This window comes from Hevea brasiliensis, chromosome 15 (genome assembly GCF_030052815.1).
Source record: "Hevea brasiliensis isolate MT/VB/25A 57/8 chromosome 15, ASM3005281v1, whole genome shotgun sequence".
Classification (NCBI taxonomy): Eukaryota; Viridiplantae; Streptophyta; class Magnoliopsida; order Malpighiales; family Euphorbiaceae; genus Hevea; species Hevea brasiliensis.
In genome coordinates this window covers 59207085-59226794 of record NC_079507.1, presented here as the reverse complement: position 1 = coordinate 59226794, position 19710 = coordinate 59207085, and the positions used below count along the sequence as shown (strand labels likewise).

Sequence of the window (19710 nt, the reverse complement as noted above, 5' to 3'; positions counted from 1 at the left end):
CAAATGCATAAGATTATGATTCTATGGCAAATTCAAAGCGTGACAGCGTTGGCAGTTCCTTTGTAATGATGTTTTCTCGTTATTTATTTATTTATTTTTTATCTCACTATCAATACAGTGATACCAAACAACCCAGACAGAATAAGAATTTCAAATTCAAAATCACAAAATTAGTCTTCAATGAATCATAAAAGTCTAGCAAAAACTTTCCCTCAATGCCACAGCCAGATAAACTATTAGGGTATGGAACCAGAAAGAAATCACTATGTGAGTTGAGGCATGAAGAAAACAGTAAGCACCATGAAAATCTTAAACAATAAAATAAAAAGAATCAATATATTAAAAATTTTAGAGAAAAATTAAACTCCTTACATCATGAAGATGAAAGAGCCCAAATTCCTGAGTGATTTCTTTTGGAATAGGATCGACAATGAGAGCCAAGGCTTGTACAGCTCTGGAAGACAGAAAAGAATGTCTACATTATTCTTGTGCAAGCCCATATCTAGAAACAAAAAAATCTAAGTCAAAGGAAAAGTAACAATCAAAAGCCAACCCTATAAGAGATTCAATGACCGGAAATAGAACAGATGATTACCAAATTATGTGAGTCACTCAATAAGACCAAATCCAAACAGCCAAAACATCAAGCTTTTCAGGTCAGTTAGGCAAACCACAGAATCAAATTGGGATCTCAAGCCCAACTAAAATATTTTGGTGTTAGGTGCTAATAGAAGTGTATAACTTACACATTGGAACAAATGAAACAAGTGTACATCCATGACGAGGAGAAGAACCCGATTTTTGCATCTAAGCCATAGAAACACAATGAACAGAATTCTTCATTTGAATATAGAACTCCTATAGTTTCCGAGAGCAGTAGAGATAAAAAAAAAAGAAGAAGCAAACAACAAAAAGGAGAATTCTCAAGAGAAAGTTGCATCAGCAGATAATGCCAACTAAAACAAAGAGAAAAAAAATAGCAAGTCACAACATTAGAGATAACAAAAGGGCTCACTTTATTGTCTGCCAATACAAAAATTCTTGGAAGGAGAAAATAGAATTAATCCCAAGAGTTAGAAACTCAGAAGAGGGGGTGGCACTGTAATGATATTGCACACAAACTCCCAAAAGTAAATGAAGCACAAACCTTGCAATAGTGTTCCTAAGAAAATTAGGCTTTAAGCCTCCTTTTGAAGGGTATATAGGATATGGCCTCCCTTCAGGACAAAGAGATGAATCTTCATCATCTTTTAGCACATCAATATTATATTCCCTCATTTCATAGTGATCGTTGGTACTCATGCTCTTAACCTGCAATAAAAACAGCATCCAATCGTCAAGTCTTGAATTGCTCTAACAGAGAACAACATAAGTAAGATTAATAAGCAAGCAATAACATCTTAAGAGCAAAAATTATATACGGAAATTGCACTTTAGTGCATATAAGCAAAATTTACCCCTCTAGAAGAGTCAATTACACCACCATATCTATATGGACTGTGAAGGGAAAAAAGGCTGTGAGAATAATTGAGAGAGAGAGATTTGGGAGAAAATCTGTATATATTTCATTCACAACTATACAGGTATATATATATATATATACACATCTTACAAACAGGAAGTTGACTCCTATTATACTACATAAACACAGCAGCAGATAACTATTATACTTAGGAAGTGTAATCCTATTAAACTACTCAAATACAACAGATAACCTAAATAGATAAGAGACAATCTCAACACTCTCCCTCAAGCTGGAGCGTACATATAATATGCTCCAAGCTAATTGCAAATATATTCAACCCGAGATTCTCTAAGTGACTTGGTGAAAACTTCTGTTAACTGGTCATTTGAATTAATAAAACTGGTAGCAATACATCCTGATTCGATCTTTTGTCCAATAAAATGACAATCCAATTCCCAAAAAGTACTTCAATTTGCCCAAATCATTAGTTTGAAAGTGACTGAACAAATGCTGTTTAAGCTTAATGATTCCATCATCGTCATTTTCTGTTATGACTATGTCATCAATATAGACTCCTAGATAAATGCATTTACCATGATTACCATGGCGAAAGAACACCTAATGATTAGCTCCACTCTTACTCATTCCAAACTGTTGGACCATAGTACTGAACCGTCCAAACCATGCCCTTGGAGACTATTTCAGACTATATAGTGCACGTCGTAAACGGCATACCAAACCAGACTCCTCCTGAGTAACAAACCCTGGTGGTTGCTCCACATATACCTCCTCAGGCAGTTTTCCATGTAAAAAGGTATTTTAATATCTAGTTGATGAAGTGGCCAGCGATGCATTACTGCCAAAAAGAGATAAGTAGACGAAATGATGCAATTTTAGCAACTGAAGAGAAGGTGTCACCATAATCAAACCCAAAAATCAGAGTATAACCTTTGGCAACAAGACAGGCCTTCAATCGAAATATAGAGTTGTGATGGAGAAAGAAATGGAATAGGTAAAATATCATAAATGAGTCTTTTTGTTGCAGTGTTTGGTGAAAAATATGGGGATGTTTCAAAGAAGGTTACATCTGCTGATGTTGAGATACTTGCTAGATTTATAGTGATTATAGACCAGATTTGCAGTGACTATAGACCAAATTTTTAGGATTATGTGCATAATCAGGGTTAGAATCTTGTACAGTAATTATAGTTATAATTAAGGGCTATAATCTGTATTTCTTCCTTTTTAGTTCCTTGTACACAAGTATATATACCCCAATAAGCTTGAAGGGAATAATCAAGCTCTACAATTCTCCAATTCTCTTCTTTTTTTTGTTTTTCTCTTCTTCTTCAATATGGTATCAGAGCCTTAAAAAAGGAAAAAGGCCTGCTCTTCTTTCTCGTGCTCAATCCCTGTAAGAAATAGGAACTGTTATTCAAGTGTGACAAGTTCTTGGAAGCAGTGAGCCTCACCGCCCCTCTAGAAGGTCTTGTCATCCCTAATCTACCTTCCACCAGAGTTTCATTGCCGGAATCCTTGCCAGTGACTCCCACGCGACGTCACAAGTTCTCTAAGCTCACTACACGCGCCGGCGCATGACAACAGCTCTGACCACCTTTCTCGCTGGAATCAACTCCGGCCATCTTGCCAAAAGCCGACAACTCATCTCTTTTTTTATCCTTGTGGTCTATTCAACATGTCTAACAAAGCAGAATCATTAGACACAGGTGCATTCAAACCTTTCTTCTCTTCTATTTCTAGCTCTCCAACTATAACAACTGTTAAGTTACAAGGAAGTAACAATTATTTGTCTTGGGATGCATCAGTAGAGTTATGGTTCATGGGGCAGGGATATGATGACCATCTAAGTAAAAATGCCACTAATATTGCTCTAACAGAATGCACAAGTTGGACTCAAATTGAAACTCAATTATGTAGTCTCTTATGGCACTCATTAAACCCCAAATTACTCACTTTTTTTCAGTCCTGTAAAACCTATTGCAAGGTCTATAATAAGGCCAAAACATTATATACTAATGATGTGCAACGTATCTATAAGGTTGTGTCAAATATAATCCATTTACAACAAAATCATCAGGATATGGCCAGTTATTTGGGACAGGTTCAAACACTGAAAGATGAATTTAATTCTCTCATGCCATTTACTGATAATGTTACTGAACAACAGCGGGACAAATTTTTTATGGTTTTGGCATTGATTGAACCTCGTTCTGATCTTGGTTCTGTGAGAGACCAAATATTGACTAGTTTCAGTTATTCCTACTTTAGAGAATGTATCTGCTAGACTTCTTCGCATCTCTCTTAGAAAGAATAACCCAACAGAAATCGATTCTTCAGTATTGGCAATACAACATGGAAATCAACAAGGATAGGGAGGCTATTGAAAAGGCAAAGGAAGGAGACCTCATTGCACCTACTATGATAAAGGTGGTCACACTGATGATACTTGTTGGGCACTCCATGATCGACCACCACATGCCAATCAGTATAACAATGGTGTTCGATCAACTGCGCATATAATCCAGTCTAGTGGTGATGATTTGCTTTCATTACCGGATGCAAAGGATGGTGCAGCTAATTCAGTCACCTTAACTGGAGCAGACTATGAGGAATATCTACAGTATCAAACAACTAAGCAATAGTCTCCCGCAGCCAACATCTCTCACTCTGGTAATTCCTTTACTTATCTAACCAAGTATTCATCCATTGGCCCATGGATCCTAGACTCCGGTGCCTATGATCATATATCTGATAATAACAATCTTTTCTCCACTCTTGTTTCTCCTTCCATACTACCCAAAGTCACCTTGGCTAATGGCTCACAAACAGTAGTTAAAGGAACATGAGAAGTAAATCTTCTTCCTTCTATTCCCTTAACTAGGTTTTATTCGCCCCTGAATGTCCATATAACTTAATCTCCATTAGTAAGTTAACTAAAAACCTTAATTGTTCTGTCACCTTTATTGTTGACTCTGTTGTTGTGCTGGACCGGGGTTCGAGGAAGATGATTAGAGCAGGACATGAGTCACAAGGACTGTAACATCTCTCTACTCAAAATCCTCCAGTTGCTTTTGCTTCCACTACTTCTCCTATTCTTATTTATAGACGTTTGGGCCATCCAAGTCTTGGCAAGTTATAGAAAATAGTTCCTAGTTTTTCTACTTTGTCTTATTTAGAATGTGAGTCATGTCAACTTGGGAAATAAACTCGTGCTTTCTTTCCCAAGCGAGTCAATAATAGGGCTACCTCTATGTTTGATATTGTTCATTCAGACATTTGGAGACTAAGTCGTGTCAGTTCAACTTTGAGATTTCATTATTTTGTTATATTTATTAATGATTATTCTCATTGTACTTGGTTATTTTTAATGAAAAATCATTCTGAATTATTCTCCATCTTTCAAAATTTTTGTGCTGAAATTCATAATTAATTTGGCGTTTCAATAAAAGTTTTACGCAGTAACAATGCAAGAGAATATCTCTCTTCTCCCTTTACTCATTTCTTGTCTTCTCAAGGCATTTCTCATCAAGCTTCCTGTGCTTATACTCCTCAACAAAATGGGGTTGCCAAGCAGAAAAATAAGCATCTCATTGAAATTGCCCGAACCTTACTTATACACCATAGGGTTCCTCTACGTTTTTGAAAGAATATTGTTATTACTGCTTGTTATTTGATTAACAGAATGCCCTCTTCCATTTTGCAGCATCAGAGTCCTCATTCAATCTCATTTTCAGACCAGAATTCTCATCAATTGACTCTGCGTGTGTATAGATGTGTATGTTTTGTTCATGATCACACTCATAACAAAGACAAACTCCAAACTAAATCAGTAAAGTGTATCTTTTTAGGATATTCTCGTCTTCAAAAAAGATACAAATACTATGATCCGACTATGTTATGGAAAGTCAATCACTATATTATTTCTTTGTATATTCTGTATTCTGTATTCCTATTTAGGATTTCTTATTTACGATTTCTTCCTAATTAGTAGAACACAATTATAGGAATCAATTGTATATACATACCCATGTACAGATTAATTGAAATCAAGGAGAATCATCTCTTTCTGCATGGTATCAGAGCAGGTCATCAATCTAGGGTGACTATTTGTTCTCACTGCCCAGCTCAAGAGAGACCTTGGCCGTCGACCGGCCGTTTCTATCCCGATCAACATCGCCGGCGTCGCCTCAACTCCCTCATTCCACCACTGTGTGCTGTTGCCTGATCCAGTATATCATTAAAGGACTTCTGAGGTTTGGCTCTTAGATCCTATTTCGGTATTTGCTTGATTTGTGATTTTGGGTTATTTTGCTGCTATAAGCACTTTGGATTAGCGTTTCGGTTAGTTTTCTTTGTCTCAACTGATGATACACGACAAACTTGGCTAAGGGAGGATGCTCGGTTGTTTTTGCAGCTTCGGAACTCGATTCATAGTGAGGTAATTAGTTTAATTAATCACTGTGAATTTGTTAAGGAATTGATGGATTACTTAGATTTTCTCAGATTCGGTAAAGGGAATATCTCGTATTTATGATGTTTGTAAGGCATTCTACCGTCGAGAAAGAGGATAAGTCTCTCACGGCTTATTTTATGGATTTTAAGCGGGTATATGAGGAACTTAATGTATTGTTGCCTTTTAATCACGATGTGAAAGTTCAAGAAAGCAACGGAGCAACGGGTCATTATGAGTTTTCTTGCAGCCTTCCTTGAGGTATGAGCGCTAAATCTCGAATTCTCTCGATTACGAGATTTCCTCTTTGCATGAAACGTTCACACGGGTCCTTCGTACAGAGAGTACTCAATCTTCACAGCCTGCCAGTAGTGCTCTTATTAGCCATAATCCAAATGGACAACAGGGTAATAGAAGAGGAAGTAGAGGAGGAATTACAGGCAACAGAAGTAATCAGCGTAATGGAGAGGCTAGTTCTAATCAGGACTCAAGAGGAGTCATTTGTTATTATTGCCATGAGCCTGGCCATACAAAATATAATTGTCCGCAACTTCAAAGGAAAAATCAGCGATCACAGATGACAAATATGGCAGCAGAGAATTCTACAGTATCTTCCTCTGAGAAAACTATTTTGGTATCTGCAGAGGATTTTGCACAATTTTCCCAGTATCAGGCATCTCTAAAGCCTATCAGTTCCCCTACATGCCTTGTGTCTTCCTCATCCAAATGGGTTATTGATTCTGGTGCGACAGATCACATGACAGGTAATTCTAGTCTTCTATCTGCTTTTCAGTCTAATCTCACTTCCTCTACTGTTACTTTAGCTGATGATTCTACTTCTTGTGTCATGGGTTCTGAAACTGCGAACCCGACTTCATCAATTTCTTTGTCTTCTGTTTTGTGTCTACCAAAATTCTCTTTTAATCTACTTTCTGTTAGTAAACTTACTCGTACCTTAAATTGTTCTATTTCCTTTTTTCCTAACCAGTGTTTGTTTCAGGATCTTACGATGAAGTAGATTATTGGTAGAGGACGCGAGTCAGGTGGTCTCTACATTCTGGAAAATCATGTATCGCGGTCGCTTATTTGCTCCAGTACCTTAACACCTCTTGAAGCTTATTGTAAATTGGGTCATCCTTCTTTGTCTACCATGAAGAAGCTGTGTCTTCAATTTCAGTCTTTATCAGTACTAGAATGTGAGTCGTGTCAGTTTGCTAAACATCATCGTTTGCCTTCTGTGTCTAGAGTCAATAAACGGGCTTCATTCCCTTTTGAGTTAGTTCATTCTGATATTTGGGGTCCTTGTTCTGTTACTTCTAAAACTGAATTTCGTTATTTTGTTACTTTTGTTGATGATTACTCTCGTGTTACCTGGTTATATTTAATGAAGAATCGTTCTGAGTTCTTTTCTATCTTTTGTGCCTTTCGTAATGAAATCAAAACTCAATTTAATATTTCTGTGCGCATATTAAGAAGTGACAATGCCAAAGAATACTTTTCAGCACAATTTCAGTCTTATATGACACAAAATGGCATTCTTCATCAGTCTTCCTGTGTGGATACCCCATCTCAAAATGGCATGGCCAAAAGAAAAAATCGGTATCTTCTTGAGGTAACTCGTGCTCTTCTTTTTCAGATGAAAGTACCTAAACACTTTTGGGCGGATGCAGTTTGTACAACATGTTTTTTGATCAATCGTATGCCGTCTTCTGTCCTTAATGGGGATATTCCTTATACTGCTTTGTTTCCTACAAAATCTTTGTTCCCTATTGAACCCCGTATTTTTTGTTGTACCTGTTTTGTGCGTGATGTTTGTCCACAGGTTACTAAATTGGATCCAAAATCTCTCAAATGTGTCTTCCTTGGGTACTCCCGGCTTCAAAAAGGGTACCGTTGTTTCTCTCCTACTCTTAATCGTTATCTTGTTTCTGCAGATGTCACATTTTTTGAGTCCACTCCATTTTTTCCTCCATCATCTGTGTATGAGAGTCAGGGGGAGGAGGATGATCTCTTAATATATACTGTCCAACCAATGTCTAGTCCTCTCCCACAGCCTGTTCCTTCTGTCTCTAGACCTACTCGACCTCCCGTTGTTCATGTTTATTCCAGAAGATTGGAGATTCCTGACTCAGATCCTCCACCAGCTACTTCGTTGGGAGATCCTGTACCTCATACTAATCATGATTCTGATCTAGCCTTACCCATTGCTCTTCGTAAAGGTAAACGTTCATGTACTTACCCTATCTCTTCTTTTGTTTCTTATAATCAATTATCTTCTTGTTCTCGGTGTTTTGTTACTTCTTTAGACTCTATTCCTATCCCTAATACTGTTGGTGAGACCTTTGTCTCATCTGGTGGTGTGATGCTATGAAAGAGGAAATGGAGGCTTTAGATGCTAATGGTACATGAGAACTATTGCCTTTGCCCACTGGTAAGAAAGCTATTGGTTGTAAATGGGTATTTCTGATGAGTAAATCCTGATGGTTCTGTGGCTAGGTTAAAAGCACGCCTTGTAGCAAAAGGATATGCTCAGACATATGGGGTTGATTACTCTGATACTTTTTCTCCTGTAGCTAAACTTATTTCTATTCGCTTGTTTATCTCTTTAGCAGCTACATATGATTGGCCCCTGCATCAATTGGATATCAAGAATGCTTTCCTTCATGGTGATCTTCAGAAGGAGGTATATATGGAGCAACCACCTGGGTTTGTTGCTCAGGGGGAGTTGGGTAAAGTTTGTAGGCTTCGGAAGTCTCTTTATGGCTTGAAACAAAGTCCTAGGGCATGGTTTGGGAGATTCAGTGAAGCAGTACAGAAATTTGGTATGCAAAAGAGTAAGTGTGATCACTCAGTATTTTATAGGCAATCTGAGGCTGGTCTAATTCTCTTGGTAGTCTATGTGGATGACATTGTCATCACTGGGAGTGACTCTGCAGGTATTTCATCTCTTAAAACCTTCCTCCAAACTCAGTTTCAGACCAAAGACTTGGGATTGTTAAAGTATTTCTTGAGTATCGAAGTTATGAGAAGTAAGAAGGGTATTTTATTGTCTCAAAGAAAATATGTCCTCGATCTATTGACAGAGACAGAAAAATTAGGTGCTAAACCTTGTAGCGTACCAATGACTCCAACTTTACAATTGTTAGCAGGGGATAGTGAGTTGTTTAAAGATCCAGAGAGATACAGGAGATTGGTAGGAAAATTGAACTACCTTACAGTCACTCGTCCTGACATTGCTTATGCCGTTAGTGTGGTAAGTCAGTTTATGTCTTCCCCAGCTGTTGCTCATCGGGAAGCCTTGGAACAAATCTTGTGTTATCTGAAGGGCGCTCCAGGACGAGGTTTGCTATCTGGTAATCATGGGCATTTGATTGTTGACTGTTTTTCAGATGCAGACTGTGCTTGATCTAAGGTTGACAGGAGGTCAACTACTGGATATTGCGTTTTTATTGGAGGAAATTTGGTGTCTTGGAGAAGCAAGAAGCAGAGTGTAGTTTCTCGATCTAGTGCTGAATCCGAATACAGAGCCATGGCACAATCAGTATGTGAGGTAATGTGGATACTTTAATTACTAGATGAGACAGGTTTTAAGACCTCCCTACCTGCGAAATTGTGGTGTGATAATCAAGCTACTCTTCATATTGCTTCTAATCCGGTGTTTCATGAGCGGACCAAACATATTGAGATTGATTGTCACTTTATTCGTGAAAAGATTCAACAACAGATCATTTCAACAGGACACATCAAAACTGGAGAGCAGTTAGGAGATATTTTCACAAAAGCTCTGAATGGAGCTAGGATTGACTACATTTGTAACAAGTTGGGCATGATTAACATCTATGCTCCAACTTGAGGGGGAGTGTTATGGAAAGTCAATCACTATATTATTTCTCTGTATATTCTGTATTCTGTATTCCTATTTAGGATTTCTTATTTACGATTTCTTCTTAATTAGTAGAACACAATTATAGGAATCAATTGTATATATATACCCATGTACATATTAATTGAAATCAAGGAGAATCATCTCTTTCTACAGACTATAAATAAATATTTTATCTCAGCAGATATAACCTTCTTTGAAACATCTCCTTACTTTTCATCCAACACAACAGATAGAAATCTCGTTCCTGATGCCTTTCCAGTTCCTACTATTCGACCACCTCGAGTCAACCCACTTCCTCTCTAGGTCTACTCTTGTCATCCTCATTTTCTTGCTGATATCCCTAATATTCCTCCATATGATACAGATACAGAAGTAGTTCCCGGTGATTCATCTCCCGTTCCACCATTACGAACACCGGTCATGCCACCAGTAAAAACAGCTACTCCTATTATTACCATTCGAAAATGTATTAAATCATCTCGTAATCCTCATCCAATTTATAATTTTTTGAGTTATCACCGTTTGTCTCACTGCTACTATGCTTTTATCTCCAATGTGTCTAATGTACCAATCCCAAAGATTGTTAGAGAAGCATTGGACCATTTAGGGTGGTGTGCTGCAATGGTTGAGGAGATGACTGCCCTCCACAATGGTGGAACTTGGGATTTGGTGCCACTACCACAGGGAAAATCTACCATTAGATGTAGATGGGTTTATACAGTTAAAGTGGGACCTGCTGGCAAAATTAACAGGCTTAAAGCTCGATTAGTTGCTAAAGGGTACACAAATATATGGGCTTGATTACAATGATACCTTATGCCCAGTAGCCAAGATTGCACCTGTTTGTCTTTTCATTTCCTTAGCTGCCATCCAACACTGGACCCTTCATTAGCTAGACATTAAGAATGCTTTCTTACATGGCGAACTAGCTGAAGAAGTAGACATGGAGCAACCACTAAGATTTGTTGCTTAGGAAGAGTTTGACTTGGTATGTCTTCTAAAACGATCTCTATATGGTCTTAAGCAGTTTCCGAGAGCATGGTTTGGTCGTTTTAGTGCTGTGGTTAAAAGGTTTGGAATGACACAGAGTGAACCGATCATTCAATATTTTTCCGACATGATGGTCATGTTAAATGCATTTATTTGGTGGTCCATGTTGACAATATTGTCATCACAAGAAATGATCACGATGGAATTTCCCAACTCAAATAGCAATTGTTAAGTAACTTTCAGACTAAAGACTTGGGGAAGTTAAAAGATTTTTTGGGAATAGAAGTGGCAAAATCAAATTCAGGTATTGCTATCTCTCAAAGGAAATATGCTTTGGATGTATTGGAAGAGATTGGGATGTTAGATTGTAGACATGTAGACACTCCCATGGACCCAAATGCCAAACTTGTTCCCGGACAAGGGGAGTCGCTAGAAAATCCTGAAAGATATAGAAGACTAATTAGGAAACTCAACTATCTTATAATCACATGACTAGACATTTCTTTTGCTGTGAGTGTGGTTAGTCAATTTCTCCAGGCACCATGTAGTAGCCATTGGAATGCAGTTATTCGTATTCTCAGGTACATCAAAAGAGCTCTAGGACAAGGTTTGTTATATGAAGATAAAGGTCACTCACAAATTGTTGGATATTCAGATGCAGAATGGGCAGGTTCTCCATCAGATAGACGATCTACTTTGGGATATCGTTGGCGGAAATTTAATATCCTAGAAAAGTAAAAAACAGGATGTAGTTGCCAGGTCAAGTGCAGAAGCAGAATATCGGGCTATTGCTTTAGCTAAATGTGAACTTATCTAGTTGAAACAACTCCTTCAAGAATTGAAGTATAGGGAGGTTAAACAAATGAGATTGATATGTGACAATCAAGCTGCTCTACATATCGCCTCTAATCCAGTTTTCCATGAAAGAACTAAACATATATAGATAGATTGTCACTTTATCAGACAGAAGATCGAGTTTGGATGTATTGTCACCAATTTTGTCAATTCAAATGATCAATTGGCAGATGTCCTAACTAAATCTCTTAGAGGTCCTCGAATTGAATACATTTATAGCAAGCTTGGAGCATATGATATGTACGCTCCAGCTTGAGGGGGAGTGTTGAGATACTTGCAAGATTTGTAGTGATTATAGACCAGATTTGCAGTGATTATGTGCATAATTAGGGTTAGAATCTTGTACAGTAATTATGGCTGTAATTAAGGGCTGTAATCTTTATTTCTTCCCTTTTGGCTCCTTGTACACAAGTATATATACCCCAATCAGCTTGAATGGAATAATTAATCTCTACAATTCTCCAATTGTCTTCTTTTTTCTGTTCTTCTCTTCTTCTATAGCCGAGATAAAATATTTGTTTGTTGCTGGATTATAACATTTGTAACCCTTTTGAAAACGAGAGTATCCTAGAAAGACACATTTAACATATTTAGGTTAGAGTTTGTCTTTCCCAGGAACAAAATAGGTACAGCCAAACACACGCAATGGTAGAGGTTGGGGATCTTGATCTGGAAATAGAATTGAGTGGCGACTTTGAAGTTGCAACACAAAAGAAGGCATTCGATTAATTAGATAACAAGCTGTAAGAACAGCATCTCCCCAAAAACGAAGTGGAACATGATGGTGTATAAGTAAGGTACAGATAGCTTCAATAAGATGCTGATTTTTACGCTCGGTGACTCCATTTTGATGTGGAATATATGCACAAGAGGTTTGATGAGTTATTCCCTGAGAAGATATAAAATTGATGAAAAGAGAAGATAAGTATTCTTTTGCATTATCACTGCGTAATACCTTAATTGTGACACCAAATTGATTATGAATTTTAGCACAAAATTTTAAAAAATTAGAAAACAATTCAAAATGATGTTTTATTAAAAATACCCAAGTGCAACGGAAATAATCATCAATAAAAGTAACAAAATAATGAAATCTAAAATTGAACTAACACGACTTGGACCCCATATGTCTGAGTGTACAATATCAAACATAGATGTGGCCTTATTATTGACTCGCTTAGAAAAGGAAGCTCGAGTTTGTTTCCCAAGTTGACATGACTCACATTGTAAAGAAGACAATTAAGAAAAACTAGGTACTAGTTTTTGAAATTTGGTGAGATTTGGATGACCCAAACGGCTATAGAGAAGATCGACAGATGCATCAAAAGTAAAAGCAACTAGTGATCTTGAAGTAGACAGATGATACAGTCCTTGTGACTCATATCCTGTTCCAATCATCTTTCCCATACCTCGGTCCTGCACAATAACAGAGTTAGCCATAAAAATGACAAAGCAATCAAGATTTTTGGTTAATTTGCTAATAGAAATCAAATTGTATGGACATTCAGGTACAAATAAAACTGAGTTTAAAGAAACAGAGGGAAGAGGTTGAACTTCTCCTATTCCGTTAACCACAATTTGTGAGCCATTAGCCAGTGTTACTTTAGAGAAAATTGAAGGAGATCTAAGATCAAAGAAAAGGTTTTGATTGCCAGAGATATGATTTGATGCACCGAAGTCTAGTATCCATGATCCAATGGTTGTAGACTTGGTCAGATAAGCAAAAAAATTATCAAAGTTTGAAGTGCTAGATGAGGATGACTATTGTTTATCAGCTAGATATTTCAGGTACTCATTGTAGTCAGGTCCAGTTAAGACAACAGAATTGGACTGTTGATCTTTCGCATCAGGTAATGGAAGAAGTCCATCCCCATGGGTCTGAGCCACATGAGCAACAAGTCGGCTTGTGTTGGATTGATTGTTGCGTGGTGGTCGGCCATGCAATGCCCAACAAGTATCTCGAGTGCAGTGATTTTTGTCACAGTAGGTACAATGAGATTTAGAGCCTCTTCCTTTCCTTTTTCAAAAACCACCCTGTCCCTACTGATTGCCAGTTTGCACAGCTAACACAGATGTCTCAATTTCATTAGTATCAATTGCATTTAAAGAAATGCACAATAACCGAGCAGAGACATCTTCCAAAGAAAGAATAACAAAACCCGTCAAGATTTGATCCCGTATAGGATCTAGATCAGATCAAAGCCCTATCAAAGCCAAGACCATGAAAAATTTGTCTCGTTACTGCTCGTGCAGTAATGCCGTCAGAAAATGATATCAGAGTATTAAACTCATCCTTTAGTGTTTCTATTTGCCCTAAATAACTCGCTATATCTTGGTGATTTTGTTGGAGGTGGACAATATCTGAGACGACTTTATATATACGTTGTATGTCATTAGTATATAAAGTCTTAGCCTTACTCTATTCCTTATGACAAGTTTTACAGGACTGAAATAATGTGAGTAATTTAGGGTCCAAGAAATGCCATAAAAGACTACACAATTGTGCATCAATTTTGTTCCAATTAGTTCTATCTGTTGCAACAATTTCACTAGCATCTTTAACTACATGATCATCATAACCTTGTCTCACAAACCACAACTCTACTGAGGCTGACCATGACATATAGTTGTTGCTACCTTGTAATTTAACAGCAGTAATTGTTAGAGAATTAGAAAAAGAAGAGAAAATTGACTTAGACTCACCTGAATTGGAGGAATTTCCCATTTCAGTCATGTTGAATATTGTTGTAGATCTCACTAGAGAAGAATAAAACCTTAGAATAGGTTTGAATATCAATTATCCACACCAAGGTTGCTATTCTTGGTTGAGTGAACACATACTTGCAACTATTGTTTGGAGAAGCCCAGAAGAAAAGAAGAAAAACAGGAGAAAGTGCAAGGCTGGAATTAGGCGCCTTCCTCAGGCGAGTTTTCCAGTGCAAGATCCGGCGAGAGGGGTGCCGAAAAAACGCGTCATGCGCTATCGCATGTGGCAACGCCAGACAGGAAGTGGCGGTGCGTGGTGATCAACGGCAGGGATTCCAATGCCGGCCTTCTTGGTTTTGACTCACTAGCGATAAGGGAGTTGACCTGGGCTGGTGGTGTAGTCCACCTCCCTTCGGCAAATAATGAACTAAGAACAACAATGTCGTTACTCTATTTCTCTCTCTTTTTTTTCATTTAAATAGTGACAAAGGAAAGATCAAGCCCTTTTAAGGCTCTGATAACATGTAAGAATAATAGAGAGAGAGAGAAATAGATAGAGAGAGAGAGAGAGAGAGAGATTTGGGAGAAAATTTGTATATATTTCATTCACAACTATTTAGGTATATATATATATATATATATATATATATATATATACATGTTACAAATAGGAAGTTGACTCCTATTATACTACTTAAACACAGCAGCAGATAACTATTATACTTAGTGTTAAGATATGTGTATCTGTATAGATTATAAATTGACACCATTGGCTTGAGGGAATAATCAAGCTCTTCAATCATTCTCAATATTCTTCTTCTGTTCTATTTTCTCACATGGTATCAGAGCCCTCGGTGGGTTTGATTTGAAATCTGAAACAAAGTCCTCATAGGGAGGAACTTTTCCTCTTTTTCTGATCACTTTTTGAGAGTCCGTGGCTGTCACAGCCTAGCCTAGTGGATTACCCAGCTCAGGATCAGCCTCTCCACTGACCGCCGGCGAAAGACTTCGGTACAAGCGCCTTCACACGCCGTCAGCCCGCTGTCACACGCGCCGATGCATGAGCCCTCTCTGGCGATCTTCTCTCGCCGGCACTTCCTCCCGTCGACTCGTCGACCTCAAGCGACCTCAACCACGCTCGTCCCGTCACCTGTTTCTCACTTTTTGGTCACTACCTCTTCATATAGTAGGCTTTTCTGACGTATTTCTGAGCAACATTTCAGTGTGCTTCTCTTGCCAATGTCTGAGATTGAGGAGTCCTCCAATACAGCCTCCAACACAGGTTCTGAGATTCTCACACCCATATTCAACACAAGTTCTATGATTCTCAAACTCATATTTTCTTCCATTGGTAATTCACCAGCTATTACTACTGTTAAATTAGTAGGAAGTCAAAATTATATGTCTTGGGCTGCGTTAGTGGAATTATGGTTTATGGGGCAGGGGTATGATGACCACTTCGTTAAAAATGTCATAGATATAACTTTAACAAATAGAGCTAATTGGACTAATTTTGATGCTCAATTATGTAGTCTCTTGTGGCATTCTCTAGACCCAAAATTACTTAATATTTTTCGGTCTTGTAAAACCTATTGCAAATTCTGGACTAAGGCGAAAACCTTATATACAAATGATGTGCAGCATATTTATAAGGTAGTATCAGATGTGGTTCATCTGCAGCAAAATCAACAAGATATGTCTAGTTATTTGGGACAGATACAACCACTGAAAGATGAATTTAATTCTATCATGCCATGTACTGATAATATTTCTGAGCAACAGCGGGACAGGTTCTTCATGGTTTTGGCATTGATTGGGCTAAAACCTAACCTTGATTCTATTAGAGACCAGATATTAACTAGTTCGGTTATTCTCACTCTAGAGTATGTGTCTGCCAGGCTTCTACACATCTCACTTAATAAGAATAATTTCTCCAGAATTGAATCTTCAGTTGTAACTGCACAAAGTGGAAACCAATCGAGACAGGGTACATATCAGAGAGGCAAGGGTAAAAGACTCCATTGCACTTATTGTGATAAGAGTAATCACACTAGAGACACTTGTTGGGCCCTTCATGGTCGACCACCACGGCCCATTCAGTCAAATAATGTGGGCCAATCAACTGCTCATATGGCTCAATCCAGTGAAAATGGTATTCTTCCATTACTTGATGGAAAGGATCAGGTGTCAGATTATATCCTATTAACTGGAGTTGATTACAAGGAGTATTTGCAATATCAAACAGCCAAACAGCAATCTTCGAATAGTGCTTATTCTGATAATTCCTTTGCTTGTCTAGCATAGTCTTCGCTTACTGGTCCATGGATCCTAGACTCTGGTGCTTTTGATCATATATCTGGTAACAAAAGTCTTTTCTCATCTCTAGTTTCTCCTCCAGTTTTGTATAAAGTTACTTTGGCTAATGGGTCACAAACTTTTGTTAAGGGCATAGGAGAAGTAAAAATCTTTTCATCTATTCCTTTAACCACAATTTTGTTCACTCTAGAATGCCCATATAATTTAATCTCCATTGGTAAATTGACTAAAAATCTCAATTGTTCTGTCACCTTTACAGCTGACTCTGTTGTTGTGCAGCACCGGAGTACGAGGAAGATGATTGGAGTACGATGTGAATCACAAGGGTTGTACCATCTTTCTACTTCAAATTCTCCAGTTGCTCTTGCCTCTACCACTTCCACTAATTTCTTCACAATCTTCTAGGTCATCCGAGTCTGGCCAAATTGCAAAAATTAGTTCCTAGTCTTTCTAGTTTATCTTCTTTTGAATGTGAGTCCTGTCAACTTGGAAAATAAAGTCGTGTTTCCTTTCCCAAGTGAGTCAATAATAAGGTTAAGCCATGTTTGAAATTGTCCATTCAGACATTTGGGGTCCAAGTCATGTCAGTACAACTTTGGAATTTCATTATTTTGTTACTTTTGTTGATGATTATTCTCGTTGCACTTGGTTATTTTTAATGAAGACTCGTTCTGAATTATTCTCTATATTTCAAAAATTCTCTACTGAAATACGTAATCAATTTGGTGTTTCTATTAAAATACTTCGTAGTGACAATGCAAAAGAATATTTGTCTACTCCCTTTACTCATTTCTTATCTTCTTAGGGTATTACTCACCAAACTTTATGTACTTATACCCCTCAACAAAATGGGATTGCCGAACGAAAGAATCATCATCTAGTGGAGACTGCCCGCACTTTACTCATTCACCATAGTGTTCCTCTTCGTTTTGGGGAGATGCTATTCTTACAGCTTGTTGCTTAATTAACCGAATGCCTTCTTCTGTTCTGCAAAATCAAAGTCCTCATTCCATTTTGTTTCCCGACCAAGATGCCCATCAGTTGTCCCTGTGTGTATTTGGTTGTATTTGTTTTGTTTATGATACACACTCCTGGCAAAGACAAACTTCAGCCCAAATTAATAAAATGTGTCTTTTTGGGATATTATAGATTTCAAAAAGGTTACAAATGCTACAATCCACTTACAAATAAATACTTTGTGTCAGTTGATGTAACCTTCTTTGAAACATCTCCCTATTTTTCCTCCAACACCGCATCCAAGGTTTTTGTTCCCACCGCCTTACCAGTTCCTACTCTTCCTCCACCACCAATCAGTCCACCACCTCTACACGTCTACTCACGTCGTCCTCATCCTCCCACTAACATCATTGATGCTCCTTTGCTTGATAAAGGTACAACACCGGCTCCTGGTGACTCTCGCCCTCCTTCATCTTCACCTATTCCGGTCTCACCTTCAACAGACGATGCTACTCCTCCCATTGCCATCCGTAAAGGTATTCGTTCGTCTCGAAATCCTCATCCTATTTATAATTTTGTGAGTTATCATTGTTTGTCTCCTTCCTACTATGCTTTTGTCACCACTTTGTCTAATTTATTTGTACCTAAGACTGTTAGAGAAGCTTTGAAACATCCAGGATGATGTAATGCAATGGTTGAAGAGATGACTACTCTCCATAACAATGGCACTTGGGATTTGGTGCCACTATCAAATGGCAAATCTACTGTTGACTGTCGATGGGTTTATACAATCAAGGTGAGGCTTGATGGCCAGATTGATAGACTTAAAGCTCGCCTTGTTGCAAAGGGCTATACTCAAATCTTTGGCCTCAATTATAGTGAGACCTTCTCTCCTGTGGCTAAGATTGTCTCGGTTCGCCTTCTTATTTCCTTAGCTGCCATCCATCACTGGCCACTTCATCAACTGAATATCAAAAATGCCTTTTTACATGGCAAGCTAGCTGAGGAAGTTTATATGGAGAAACCACCAGGGTTTGTTGCTCAGGGGAAGTCTAGTTTAGAGTCTTGCCTACAGTGTTCTTTATATGGCTTGAAACAATCTCCGAGAGCATGGTTTGGACGATTCAGTGCTGTAGTCCAACAATTTGGAATGTCTCGGAGTGAAGTTGACCATTCAGCATTTTTCCACCGTAATGGCCATGATAAGTGCATTTATCTCGTTGTTTATGTTGATGACATTGTTATTACAGGAAATGATCATGTTGGGATCTCAAAACTCAAGCAACACTTGTCTAGTCATTTTCAGACTAAGGATCTTGGGAAGCTAAAGTATTTCTTGGGGATTGAAGTGGCACAATCCAAGACAGGTATCGCCATTTCTCAAAGGAAATATGCTTTCGATATACTGACAGAGACGGGCATGTTATACTGTAGACACGCAGATACTCCTATGGATCCAAATGTCAAATTTGTTCCTGGACAGGGGAAGCCATTGGAGGATCCTGGTAGATACCGGAGATTAGTTGAAAAACTCAATTATCTTACAATCACACGCCTAGACATCTCTGTAAGTGTGGTCAGTTAGCTCCAAGCAACCATGTAGTAGTCATTGGGATGCAGTTATTCGGATACTCAGATATATTAAAGAAGCTCCAGGACAAGGCCTATTATATGAAGACATGGGTCATTCACAAATTATTGATTACTCAGATGCAAATTGGACAGGTTCTCCTTCAGACAGACGATCTACTTCAGAATATTGCATTATGATTGTAAGTAATTTGATTTTTTGGAAAAGTAAGAAGCAAGATGTGGTTGATAGGTCAAGTGCAGAAGCAGAATATCGAGCTATGGCTTTGGCAACTTGTGAACTTATATGGTTGAAACAACTTCTCCAATAGTTGAAGTATGGGGAAATTAAACAAATGCAACTAATATGTGACAATCAAGCTGCACTTCACATTGCCTCTAATCCAGTGTTTCATGAGAGAACGAAACATATAGAGGTGGATTGTCATTTCATCAGACAAAAGATTGAATCTGGGTGTATTGCCACTAGCTTTG

General features: G+C 38.1%; 1 protein-coding gene across 3 annotated transcripts in view; it reads right to left on the bottom strand.

The window, feature by feature from the left end:
• Window positions 1–19710, bottom strand: part of LOC110660552 (ATP-dependent DNA helicase homolog RECG, chloroplastic) — a 41808-nt gene that overhangs the window by 12874 nt on the left and 9224 nt on the right. For all 3 annotated transcript variants that reach the window (XM_021818900.2, XM_058136076.1, XM_021818902.2), the window contains 2 exons: window positions 1148–1311; window positions 373–454 (listed from right to left, as the gene is read on the bottom strand). In XM_021818900.2, coding sequence (XP_021674592.2) covers window positions 373–454; window positions 1148–1311 — 246 coding nt within the window. The remainder of the gene's footprint in view (window positions 1–372; window positions 455–1147; window positions 1312–19710) is intronic.